The sequence below is a fragment of the Struthio camelus genome, chromosome 27 (assembly GCF_040807025.1).
Source record: "Struthio camelus isolate bStrCam1 chromosome 27, bStrCam1.hap1, whole genome shotgun sequence".
NCBI classification, from domain to species: Eukaryota; Metazoa; Chordata; class Aves; order Struthioniformes; family Struthionidae; genus Struthio; species Struthio camelus.
In genome coordinates, this window is record NC_090968.1 from 1,217,854 (window position 1) to 1,230,995 (window position 13,142).

At 56.1% G+C, this 13,142-nt stretch overlaps 1 protein-coding gene across 5 annotated transcripts in view; it reads right to left on the bottom strand.

The window, feature by feature from the left end:
* Nucleotides 1-3,654: 3,654 nt before the first annotated feature.
* Nucleotides 3,655-13,142, bottom strand: part of KANSL3 (KAT8 regulatory NSL complex subunit 3) — a 29,441-nt gene continuing 19,953 nt past the window's right edge. For 3 of the 5 annotated variants that reach the window (XM_068920918.1, XM_068920917.1, XM_068920915.1), the window contains 4 exons: nucleotides 12,516-12,735; nucleotides 12,164-12,297; nucleotides 6,449-6,611; nucleotides 3,655-4,418 (listed from right to left, as the gene is read on the bottom strand). In XM_068920918.1, coding sequence (XP_068777019.1) covers nucleotides 3,835-4,418; nucleotides 6,449-6,611; nucleotides 12,164-12,297; nucleotides 12,516-12,735 — 1,101 coding nt within the window. In that variant the 3' untranslated portion in view covers nucleotides 3,655-3,834. The remainder of the gene's footprint in view (nucleotides 4,419-6,448; nucleotides 6,612-12,163; nucleotides 12,298-12,515; nucleotides 12,736-13,142) is intronic. The other 2 variants (XM_068920920.1, XM_068920919.1) reach the window with 1 other exon arrangement.

Below are 13,142 nucleotides of genomic sequence, written 5' to 3' on the forward strand. Positions count from 1 at the left end.
GCGGTGTTTGGGGTGTCCTTGATTTCTGGGTTTGGGGCAGGGTGGGGAGGACCAGCCTCGCTGTAAGCGTGGAGCCCCGAGGCACCTCCTGACCCTTGGGGACGGGTTGAGACCTACCTCCGGGGTCACGCCGGTGCTTTGCAAGCGGCACCCGTTCGCTCCAAGCTGGCAGCGCCTACGGTGCTCGCGTGGGCTTGCACCAGACAGGCCTCGGCGATTGCTCCAGGCATAAGGAGGAGCAGGGAAAGGGCCTGGTGCTGGAGAGGCGTTAGCAGGGGTGCTGGGTCTGGCAGGGTTTGGCGCCTGCCTTGTGCTCTTTGCATCGCTCTTGGCTCTCCCACCCGCTGCTGCTGCTGCCCGAGTTGCAGCCCCGTCTTCCAGCCTCAGGGAATTGCAGGTGTTTCCCGGAGCATCCGTGCATCCGGCTGCGGGTGCCCCGGGCTGAGAGAGGAGTGCAGTGGTGGCACCAAGAGATCTCCCGGCTCTGAAACCAACTGGGAACAACCAGGAGGGGGTGGACGGACAACCGGACAGACCCCTTTGGACATGATCTGCCGAGCAGAGAGGAGCACGTGGGTGGGAGCCAGATGGCCCAGGATGACCAGGTGCCACGAGGCTGGAAGTGGGTGCCAGTCTCCCAGAGGACTTGTAGGCTCGCAAACACCTTCAGGAAACGCTACTGAGCTGAAATGGCATTGAACTTCAAACGGCAGATCTTCAAAGTTGGCAACATCAGGCGGGAGAAGGAAAACGGCATCACGACAGCCCTGCTCCGGCCAGCTGCTGTCCCATCGATGGTGCTCCAGAGGAAGGAGCAAGCCAGGACAGACCCTCCTGGCGCCTGCCCAGGTGCTTTTTGCCTCCGAGGGCTCCTGCTGAGCCACTGCAAACGATCCAAAGCTTTGTCTGGACCATAGGACTGACCTTCCTCTCGTGTGGGCTGCTCCCCCGGCCTCAACCCCTCGCCATGCAGCTGGGCACCTTGCAACGAGCCACCCCGTGGAAGGGGCAGAGAGATGGTGGCACTTGCTCACCCCCGAAGAGAGTTACGGCTTTGGGCACAGAAACGGAGTAACAGCAGTAATTCAGCTTCTACAGATCGCTTCCGCTGTTTCCATGCAAAGGAGCAAGCTTGGGATAGAAAGGCAAAGAGGAGAAATATGCCCAGGCAACGCTGGTTGCTCCTGGCTGCTTTTAGCGTTCCACTCGTCGCCAAGATTCGCCGTCGCTGCCGAAAGAGGAAAGTCAGCTTTCTGCAGCCTCACGGACCCAACGCCGCAAACCGGACGGCACTGGACAGCAGAAAGCGCTCAAACACGCTGCCGGCTGCCCCGACACCTTCCCCACGGCCGCTCCCCGAGAGCTTCGCCACCGAAACGCCTATCATCAACCCCGGTTTGCGAGCGAGGATGTGGCCACAGGGCTTAAGTCTTCTCTGGCAAGAGCTGCTGGGCTTCCTCTGCACCTGGGGGCGAGGACACGGGAGCAAAACAGGAGACGACACGTCCCAAAGGGTGTCTCAGCCTTACTGTAATTATTGCAGTGGAGTTTTGATTTTAAGCTTGGGAAAGGTAGAGCTGGGCGGCTCTATGGCTGCTTAAAAAGACCGAAGGTCGATCGTGGACCCTCAGTCTTAGGAGCGACAAACACGCTCGTGTCCGAGGGTCCCTCGGATGCCAGAGCAGAGTTTATATCTGTCCGCACTGCGTTTTTCACCGCTCCGTTCCCGGGGGTGTTGGCAAAGCCAGGCCCCACGGCTGCCTCTCACCTCCTACAGCAGGTCACAGCTTCCCTTGCGCAAGCAGGACGCGGGGTCCAGGCGGTCCTCGCTTTGTCCTGGCCCCCGTCAGAAAGGTCCGTGTGCTTTTTCAGGGGGGGGAAAAAAAGAAAAATGAACAAACAAATGACAAAAAAATACCCCAACAGCTGATGCTCAAGCTCCCCTCGTGCAGGTGGCTTTTGCACCCAGCAAAAGAGCAAACTCCAGAGAGCCTGATCCCCTTTTTAACCAAAACATGCCCCAAATTCAGTGCAGAGACGGCAGGGGCAGGCCGGGGAGCGGGGATTCACTCCCTGCGGGATCCCATCTCAGAGCCGTGAGGCTCAGCGCTCCCCGGCGATGCATCCCGCAGTCGCGGGCGGTTTGGCAAGCTTGCTCCAGGCGCTCGGAGGAGCCGGGTCCGGCTGCCTCGACGGCTGCCCGAGCCTCCAGCAGCCGCAGACCCCCGAACTCACCTCCCGGCTGCTGCCAGCGCGCTCCAGAGCAAACGAGAACGGCTACCAAAGATTTCTTCCTTTCCTCACTCATGGATTTAGAAAGGGCAGCCCTGTTTTTTTTTTGTTTTTTTTTTTTTTAAAAAAAACAGGCTTTGCAGGCAGCCAAGCAGGTATTTCTGAGCTGCGCTTCACGCTATCGAGCGTGTGAAAGGGCATGAAAAGGAAAGCATACTTCACCTCTTGGGGAAAAACACTTTGACGCCCGTTGCAGGCTTTCCATGCCTGACCTTATCGCCAGCTGCTTTCTCTCTTCCCGACAGCAGAGAGGCGGCGGAGGCGAGGCGAGACGGTGCCCCGAGGGCAGGACAGCGCCTGCAGCCGGGGTACGCGGAGGGGCGGGAGCAAACCCGCGGCATCCCTCTCCTCTCGCGACGAGCGAACGCGAAGGGGGAAGCAGGTTTTTTCCAGGCTCCCCCTAACACGTCTCTGCCGCAGAGCTCGCTGCCCCAGCCGAGCCGAAAACGGGATCTTCTCACGAGTCGGCAGGATGAGGAAGTGAGCGGACATCTCCGAAACGCACCTGGCGCCAGGGGCGACGCGGGGCTGCCCCAGCACCGCGGCTCTCCGTCAGCGCTCCCCGAACACGGCTCCGCGCTCCACGTCCCTCCGGGGAGGCAGGCGCGGAGGGCCCCGGGCGCATCCAGAGCCGCAGTGTGCAACGGGCACGTACACGGCCTTTGGATCAGCCCCGCTAAATCCCGGCCCTAAGCTCCGTCCCGCGAAAGCGACCCCCGGAGCCCAGAGCGACAGCCCCAGGCAGGACACTTGTCCTTGGCCAGGCAACTGCAGGCCCTAGAGGAGATGCAGCTCGTGGTTTAAAACCAGCTCTGGCGCTGCCAAACCCGGCTTTCGCCTCGTCTCGGGACCCGTTGCACGGCTCAGCACCTTCGTGCTGCCCCTTCTGCTGGCTCCCCAAATTTCAAGCACAAACTACTGCGGTCTCTGCTGCTGTCCCTGCTCGTCGATGCGCTTTCACGTTCTCTCCGGTGTCACTGTCAAGGCTGAGCAGGGGCTCAGAGTGGATTTACCTCCACTTTTTCTACAAATTCAAAAAAAAAAAAAAAAGGGCAGCAGGAATCAGTTGAAACTTCTACCCGGAGGAAGGATGAACCGGCCGACGGCCCTGGCAGGAAGAGCTGCTTCATTCCGATGGCTCCCTCGCCGCTGCGCAGCCGGCTCCCGAGACCCACGGCACAAGAGGTGATCGTACAAATTTTTTGCCTGCTTCTTTGTCTATTCGTGCCCCAACGCAAGAGAAATCAGACTAACGGGCCCTTGACAAAGCCGGTCTCTTCCAAACGCTCACAGCGTCTAACCAGCCCGTGGCTAGGCTGCAACCAAAGCTGCCTTTGGAAGGCACAGATACAATAAAGGCAGTAAAGAAGAAGGAAAAAAAGTTTTATTAAACAGCAACAAAACCAGGAAAAATCCCCCCCCTAGTTTGTTCCAGCCTGAACCGTCCCCCGTGACCATGGGTTGCTCCCCTCCCTCCCCGCAGCCGCGCTCGGTCTTCCCGACGGCTGAACCGCAGGTCGCGGCCAACGCGCCCGGAGCTCTCTACGGCTTCTGGCCGAGCGTGGGCCCCGCCGTGGCGATGATGGAGGAGCTGGCCAGGCTGCTGCCCAGGCTTATGAGCGTGGTGCTGGCCCCTCCGGGCAGCATACCCTGGGGCAGCAAGTGTCTGTTGGCCAGAGTCTCTCTGGTGTGGATGATGGTGCTCCCGTCGTCCACCACGGAGGGAACCCTCCCCAGGGTCTCCACTGCGCCCAGAGCATGGCCCAGGGCCGAGGCGCTCTTGGTCAGACCGACCTTCTCCCCAATGTGTCCCAGGGGCCCGTCGCCCTTCACCGCGGCCAGCGTCGAGGTCAGGATGACGGTCTTGGAAGCGGTCTGCAGGACGGGTCCCACCTTCGAGTGCACCAGGCTGCTGGGAGGGCTGGGGGCACTGGCCAGGGGGGAGGTAGCGAAGGTGACGGCACCAGTGGGAGAGCTGGCAGAAGACGAGGAAGAGGAGGAGGAAGGCTGGATGCCCGGCAGCTTGAGGGGGACAGAGGTAGCCTCACCCATCACAGACTTGGTAAGTGCAGACAGCTTGGCGTCCGACATGACGTACAGCGTCTTCATGGGACTGGTGGTGGTCACTGCGCAGAAGGGGAGAGAGCGGTCAGCGGCTGCGGGGGACGTGGGTGCCTGCCCTGGGCTGCAGCCCCCAGCGGCATCGCAGGGTTTCAGGCTGAACGCGGAAATTGCCTCATTCGTTCTCCAGAACGAGACCCCAAAACAAACCCCAGCGCTTCCACGGCCACGGGCAGAGCCTGACCTCTCCCCAGAAAAGTCCCCTCGCGTGGGGAGGAGACGTCAGGGCTGTGCCTTGGCCGAGCACGTTCCGGCTTGCCCCGTCCTGCCCTCCGAGCTGCCGCGGACCATGCCGAGCTCAGGCTGCTCTCGGTGACCAGGCTCCGTCCGGACAAGCTCTCGCTCAGCTCAGGCACCTCCAGCCCCATCCCACCAGCAGCAAAGGTGGGCAAGATATCGCTGGGGGTGCTCGGATGCCTGTCACGCTCCATCCCAGGAGGTGGATAAAAGATTTCAGGCTTTGTGAAATGAAGCCCTTCACCCTCCTCCTCATGCTCTAGGCAGCAGGGGAGGTTATTACCCCTTCCAAGTCCCTTCCCCAGCAGAAACGCAGCCCTCAGCCACGTCTAAGGTCAATGCGAGACCGGAGAGCAAACATGAGCACTGCCACCAGTGGAGCAGAGGGACACGACGCTGAAATCACTGGGTTTAGACGTGCTCAATGCATGGGAAAAAGCACGGAGACCCACCGCTGGTTAAAGGCTGAGCTGACCAGAAAGGCCCCAACCTGGAGCAGCCCGCAGTTCGCCCCGGCGGTCGTCCGAGGCTGCGACTCGCTCCGGCTCCCCGGGACCCCGCACCGACGAACGACGAGCAGCACGCCCAGCGATGCTGGATCACGCTGAACGCGGCACCGTATCTCTCGGATACGGCGGTATCGAAGATGCATCGCACCCTCCAGACGCGAGGGCACGTCACGAACGTCAGCACAACGCGCACCTCCCCGAACCGAAGTGCCAGGCTCGAGCAGGGAGGGCATGGAGGGCAGACGACCGACTCTCCAACCAGGATCCCACCAGCCTGGGGGGATCAGAGAGGCTGCAAGGACAGTAGGGCAGGAACAGGAGACTCCGGTCACCGCCACGCAGGCTTGGGAAGCGGCACAGGGACATGGAGATGTTGCTAGGCATCAGCAACAACTGCTCCACCAAACAGAAAAAGGCTGGAAAACTTTCTGTCTTAACACCCCTGGTCCACCCTGCTGCTCCAGCACTTCTCCTACAAACGGGTCCCGTCGCAGGATTCAAAGCCATCCTGAGCCTCCAACGAAAAGGGGAAAACTTCTTCCCACCTCCGACTTCATCCACTAGTTAAGCCACAAACAGCAAGAGGGACAAGAAAAAAAATTCAGCAGAATCGACCACGACGCTTTTGCACCTCCCCGTTGAGTCCTGGGGGAGAACAGCCGAGTCTGGTCTGCTCCAAGTGCTCAAGACCTGCGCGCCCTGCCATTCACTTGGAAATCACTCGGACCGAGGAAATTCAACACGCTGGCTGGTCTGAGAGAGGGCTCTTTTGTACCGAAGCCTTTTGAGGATGCAACGGACCGCACCACTGCCTCGCGTAGCTTTTAAGTCTGAAGCTGCTGGCTGGGTAATCGCTCTATGCCATTTATTCAGCTGCAATTGGATGGGTCCGCTCCCCCCAGACGAGATAGATACACGTGGGCAGCACGGAGAGCGGTTAACGCTACGAGCGCGTGATGGCAGCAAGCGCCAAAATAGAACGAAGATCTGCGACGGCAACTGCAGATAGCCACTTCTGCATTTGGGCCAGCGAGCTGAGCACCCTAGTCTTCCTCAGCTGCTCAAAAACTGCTGCGTTTAGACCAAACCAGAACTGCATGCGCTCATGCAGAGAAACCACTCGACGGGGGACATGACTTAAAAAAAACGGACTTAAAAATAAGCACCGTTCAAGCAGCACCCGGCTATTGCCCAGGGTGGCAGGTCACCGGGCAGGCACGGCTCCAACCCGGCCTCCACTCTGGCCCCCAGGCCGGCTGCCCGCGCCCCGCAAGTGCCACGCGCCTCACCTACGGGTGCTGCGGCGGCGGCGGTCAGGTGGGCCGCGGGGTCAGCGGGAGCCATCTCGGCGCCAGCCTGGGCTTTGCTGAGATCCATCTGAGACAGCAGCTTGCCAGGAGAGGCGGCACTGGAAGCTGGGGCGGCCAAGTTCCCAACTGCGCCGTCTGGAGCCTGGAAGGGTTAAAGTAACGGAGAGCTGCTGGAAGGGCCCGCCGCGCGCTCGGGCGCTGCGCGGAGCGCCAGGCCTCGAGGCGGAGCAGAGTCAGACCATCCGCAGGGCGCTGCTGCGACCGTTCCTCGGGCCTCGCTGCATCCCTCGCCTCAAAATTAAAACCTTTTCCCTAGTGCTTCGAACCTTGTCCTCGCTCTGCTCAGCCGTTTCTCAACTGAAGGGAAAATCTATAGCAGGAGCAGCAGAGACGTGTATTTTAAAGCCGGTGGCGTCATTTACAACCCCAATACCATTATCAGTGCTTGGGCTGAGACTGGCACAAACTCATTTCTTTTTTCTGAAGTGCAGTGGGATGGCTCTGTTCCCATCCCTGGCTCTGGCTGTCAGCAACCCTGGGAAATCAGGGTTGCTCTTGTTTTCTCCAAAACAATAGTGAAACAACAGCCAGGAATTGGAGCTCAAGAGCACTTCTCACTTTGCACAGACCCTCTCGCAAGAGCAACGTGCCATTACCACCAGAACCAGTGAAAGCCCACCAGAAAACACACAACCAAGTACACCGCCTACATCCGAACAGCTCCCCACTTGCCTGCAGAAGCCGTACAAGCCCCTTTTACAACAACCTGCTGCTTACACAGCATCAGTGGCTGCCACATGCTTACAGGTGTCCAACACCCCCTTGGCCGAACTGGGGAGTTTGGATTTGTGTCCTAAGGAGGATCGCAGCCCAGCCAGGGCATCTCTGAAGAGCACCGGCCTTTAGGGACAAGCTTCAGGGGTATATCTAGAAATTCCCCCGTTTGAGGGGTTCTTCAAGCACCACCTTCGCTTGCCTGCACTCTTTCCCAGTGCGTCTTCCATCAAATACTCCGAGTAGATGACTGCAAGCTCGCCACGCACTTGCGGGCACTCCCGGGGAGCCCCAACCACTCAAAGGCATCACTCAAACTCCAAAACAAACTCTCAGCTACAAAAGCAGACACCAGCCTCTTCATCCAGACCCCTCAGAGACAACTTACTTGCTTTCCTCCACCACTGGCAAGCACCACTTATAAACGCTTAGCCCAAGACTGAGCCGTTCATTCCTGATGCTCGTGCAGGTCACAACCTGCTTTTCTATACCTCATTCAGCGATATAGTAGTGCCCCACTAGCTGGCAGGCTCAACCTTTCTGCCCCGAGGGCTGTTAAGACAGAGATGACTGTCTCAAGCACCTATCAGGCATACAGCCATCAGTCACACTGAAACTTTAAGCAATGAATTGCAATGCCCAGTGATCTAAGAGGCGTTCGGTTTTGCTGGAAGCCTCCTGGACCGGTCTTCAGGCCAGCAGGCTAAGAGTACGGTGAAGATCCCCACTCTAAATCACTGACAGGCTTTAAGGTGCTTTCAGTCACCCCGTTACCCATCTCAAAAGGCTGGGTCACAGCCCAAAAAGGAGGAGCCTGGCAAGAAATAATCTCTGCAATCCTCCTTAGTCCAAGATGGTTCATTGGTTGACGCTCTCCAGACAAACCAGAAGAGCCCACAAGGCCCGTTTTGCTCATGAATGCAATGAACAAAGTTTGGGTGTCCTGGTTTCAATGCAATTTCTTAAAGGTTTGGCTTGGACGCAATCCTCGCAACAGGTCAGACTTCACAAAAATGTCACTGTTGTAAGCAGGCACTGTTGCTAGCAAACCTACCGCCAGTAGAGCTAGCTCTGCGCATTGGCAAAAGCTGGAGTTAGGGCTCTCCTCATGCCATCTAGGGTCGTCCCTTGCCCAAAACTCAAATCACCACCTCAGCCTGCGGCTCCATTTAAGCCTGTTTGGCATTAAGCAGAAAACAGAACGCAATCGGCATCAGCACCACTCAAACTCCGCATTTTACGGAGTGACTGTCAGCACATATCCACGCTGGAGAAGAGTATGGTCTCTGTATGGTCTCCACCATACAGAAGGTGTTGGTGGAGATCAAGGGTGGAACAATCTCTCGCAAACAAAAGCTGAAGATTGCTCATGTTTTCACCCTAAAGCCACCCAAACCTACTTTCTCCTACTCTGCTACTCGCAGAACGCATTTGAACCGAGCTCTCCAGGGAGATTCCTCAGCCTTCCCCCGTCTGTTTAATACCCAAAGCCCACGGGGCAAGGAGAGTTGCCCTTTCAAACTGCATCTCAGCCACTACAGACATCGCCCCAGCCCCCAAAGTTTAAAATCACAGCACACAGCCTATGCGTGGGCTTCACGCTTCCTGAACAAGCACAGTCGAGCCGTCAGCTGGAATTTCAAAGGGAACCCAACTGACAATAGCTTCGGTTACTGCTGAAAACACAAGAGTTTATGCCGTGGGGTTATCCCCCAAAGCCTTTTAGAAATTTGCTCTTTACAGGAAACACGGCTAGATTACGTAATTCTACTTGCTAAAGGTACACACAAACACTGATAAGGACTATAATTAGTTACAAAAATACGTAGCTCATTCCACTTCCTGTAAACGCCAGCTTTCAGTTTGCTTTTGAAGCAACTCTCACAGCCGGCCACACAATTAATCACTACCTCGAACACACAAACTCAGCGTTGTAGGTGAGATTAACATTTAGGATCGAATGCCCTGTTTCGAGTGTCGCTGCCTTAAGAACTTTAACCTGTGCGATACCCTCGAGTCCATCTATGCCGAGTTTCTTAACATCGTCAAGTTACCGTTCCACCAAACATATTTAGGGCTTCTCAAAGCAGGTTACAAAGGACGGAAAGGAAAACGTGCCATTTCGGATCGTTTCTTCAAACGGCCTTTGAAGAGCACAAACACTGACTCCGACCAGGATAAAGAGGTTCAGACCTACAAGGCAATACGGCAGCGTGACTCAGCCTCCTCTTAGCACTGACAGGACCTGCACGGTGGATACGCTGAGCGTCACTAGCTCTGTATTTCTGAGCGCTGGCTTAGCCAGCAGCGCGTCAGCTCTGCCAGTGCTTGCAGGCTCTGTCACACTAGCAAAGTGACTGAAAGAGACACAAAAACGTCAAGGGAGGAAGGAACCGGATGCTCCCGTAGCTGAGCTTTAACCAGCAACAAGCCAGGACTCTGCTGCTGTGTGCAAATGACTGGTAACGGTGAACACGATGCTAACTCTGAAGTAGTGCAGGACAAGTGAAGGATTTATGGCTTAACTTACCCAGCTTCCATCTGAAGGCTTGACGATCCCCCTAGGACAGTATCTTCCTTCACATCATCTCAGGGCTTTGAGCAACCCCAAAGAGCCAGCCTCTGCAGGCAGCAGCACGGAGGAGAAGCAGGTTCCCTGCCTCCACGAAGCTGCCCACAACTTGAGCCTCCCCGACAACAGGGATCAAAAACCAGAGCTTCATCTGTGACGCAAAGGCTGCTCTGAGTCTCCTACACCACCTTCCCTGCCGGGAACCTGCGTTAGGGATACCAGGAGTAGGAAGATCACATGCAAGGAAAAAAAACTTGCCAATGCAATCTGCAGTCGTCTCCTTGGCATCCTCAAATGCTCTCAGCATTCAGCGCCAGCTTGTTAATCCCCACAGGATTCTCCACATTTGTCTGAGCGCCCAAGCTGTAGCACTTCTCATTAGGGGAGCTTGTTCACTTGCTCTTTAAATTCATTTCTTCCTGCAGATGCCCATCTCAAATGACTGCAGACGGCATCTTTTGGACAGTCAGTTATACTCCAAGTTTTTAGGACGGGGGAAGCGATGGCATCTCATTTTAATCGGTGGTGTAACCGGTAGTCTCCACTCTGTAGGTGCTTCTGATGTCCCTGAGCTGAATCCCAGTTAACTCAAGCTCGCTCTTGGCAAGCTTCAAAAGTTCTCATTTACCTCCAAAGCTTTGCTCCTTAGAGAAGCCTTCAGAGCCTCAATACCTCAGGCCGTGGTTCCCTTCATACTGTTCATAAGGAAATTGCTCCTGACTATCTCAAGGCAGAACCAGCCAGGTGCCACCTACCAAAACCCACTCTACAGCCTCATCCTCAGGCCAACAGCAGCCCTTCCTACGATGTCTTCTTCAGTCCTAAATGGCAGATCACAGGCCTGGGCTGGCCCCTGCACAGCCCCTAAACCCCTTGCCAGAAGGGGCTCAGCCTCCAGCGAGCACACCAGCTGATGGGGCATTCCCCTCAGTAACACCAGCACAACAGCTGTTCATACGGCCAAGATCCTGATCTCTGGGAGAGGACCTACAGGACTTGATCTGACTGTCATACTGCATCGGAGCTGGGATTGCGGGGAAGCCACCTGCCCTGTGACAAACAAGGGCTTAGGTTCGAACCTTGCGGAAAGCACATCCATCACAGCCAACCAACCACTGACTAGCTGTTCTGTGCAGGGAGCCAAAACAGATGATCAGAACCGACCTTTGTTGGACAGCAGTTTAGGACAGAGCCTAAGACTATACCTACATTAAATTTCCTGTTTTCTGCCTCCGGTGACTGAAAAGTTCCATCTCCAGCTTGTTTCCTTCTTGCAACTGGCCTCCATCTGGAATTTGTAGCTGTTGGGCTATGGCACACTATGGCAACGGGTGCTCGCTGCTCCTGCCTGCACAGCTCTGCTGAAGGCCGCTAGTGCAGAGTCCTAGTCCAGAATCTGGGATGGAGAGGTCCAAGTTATAGTACTTGAGACCAATACCTTCACTACAAGACCTTCTCCAATCTGGCATCTTGTGCTCTCAACTCAACTGCATCAAGACATATCTTGGGAAGTGGGGGAGGCAGCCAGGATCCTTTGAGACAGTACCTGGCATGCTGAGCAAGTCCAAATGGTAAGAGCATTTCTTTCTGCCAGTGATGCATCTCCAAAAGGAGATCTGTTGTGAACAGATATGACTTTAGAGCACGCGCTCAACACTTCATATTTAGGTTTCAACAGCACAGCATTGAGAAAAAGCAGAACCTGGAGACCTGCAGGAGCAAGCGGTACAGCCTCCCAGATGCCCACAGGGCACAGCCTCACATCAGGGAATCAGTGAGAAGCAGCACTTCCAAGAGCAGGAGGACGCCACACAGCACTGCTGGACCCACTTCCCCCCGTGAATAACAGAAGGACACAGATGCTCTAGAAGAAGCTTTCCTCCTCACACCAAAGCCTGTTACTGCCAAGAAAGCCTGGAGCTTCAGCAATAACTTCCATGCTGATGCCAGCTTCAGAAGTCCATCTAGAGAGCAATTTCCTTAGTGCAGTACTAGCATAATATCGAGCACAACCTCCCTGGAGGAGGCAACCCTGCCACTCAGAGATGACATGGGTCGTCCTCCTCCAACTACTGCCTTGCAAGGCTCCTTTCTGTGCAGAGAAAAGGGCTGATCCACACACGTGCAAAGTGGGTGCTGCAGCCAGGAGCAGCACAACACATCCTAACTCCACTGCATGGCAGTGCAGGCAGCCTCAGCACAGCAACAAAGCTCATCACACCCAAGGGAGATGAAGTGACCGAGAATACTTTCCCCAGGAGAGTTGTTCCTGCTCTTGACCACAACGGTCAGAAAAGGCTCAGAGCGGCAGTGGACACTTTCTCTACAGAGCCGATGCCAAAATTTACCTGAGGCGCTTGTGTCTGCATCGGCTGTTCCTCGAGCTGAGGTTGGATAGACCCCATCGCAGCCTGGCTAAGCGTGGTCACTCGGCTGGGCTGCCCGCGCAGCGTCACAGTAATGGTCGTTGGGGCCTTCAAGCCTAGAAGACACGCGAGCGAGACTTCCCTGAGACATGGGAATGGCGGCGTCCACATTCCACCAACCAGGGGCTGCATCAGCAAAATCCCTTCCCATTAGAAGGAGCTGCTCACAAATTGCTATCACATGGAGATTCCCATAGCCACAGCTCAGAGAGCACCACAAAGGCAAGAGATAAACTTTGGAAACACCCAACAAACCTGTCCCCCTCTCCCTCACCTGCTGCCTGGTTGGAGATCTGAGCCAAGCCAGGGAGACTGCTGGCTAGCTTCGCCAGTCCCCCGTTTGTCAGCAGCTGGTGAATGGCTGTGGGCTTCCCACTTGCTGAGGCTCCCAGAGACAAAGAGGTGGCAACCGGGATGGTGCGGACAATTGTGCCAGTGCCTGTGGTAATGGCACTCAGGTTTTGGATGGGCGCGGGTGTCTTCACAGCTGAGGTCTAGAAGGAGAAGCAGAAACATTATGAGTATCTGGAAGGAAAGGGGAGGCACAGCCTCTCTCTCATGCAGAAGCTGGAGGTCTTGAGGTCAGACAGAGAGTTTCCACACTTCATTAGGGGGCAGCAAGCAAGTTGAAAAGCAGGTGAAGTTGCCCCTTCCAGTCTGGACACACTCATTTCAGCTCAAAAGCGTGACTGGGAGAAGCTGTGGCAAGGAGACCCCCTTCTGAATGAGGTCTCCTCAAACTGAAAGGATAGGGAGTGCTGCCTGATGGAAGCACAGATGCACGTTTTTTCCTCCTGTGGTACAACACACCAGAAGAACAAGACACCGATCCCCCCAGCCCATTCTCCAAGTCCTTCTCAATGTTTTCTAGATGTTTGCCCAGCCCAGTTTTGAGTACTAT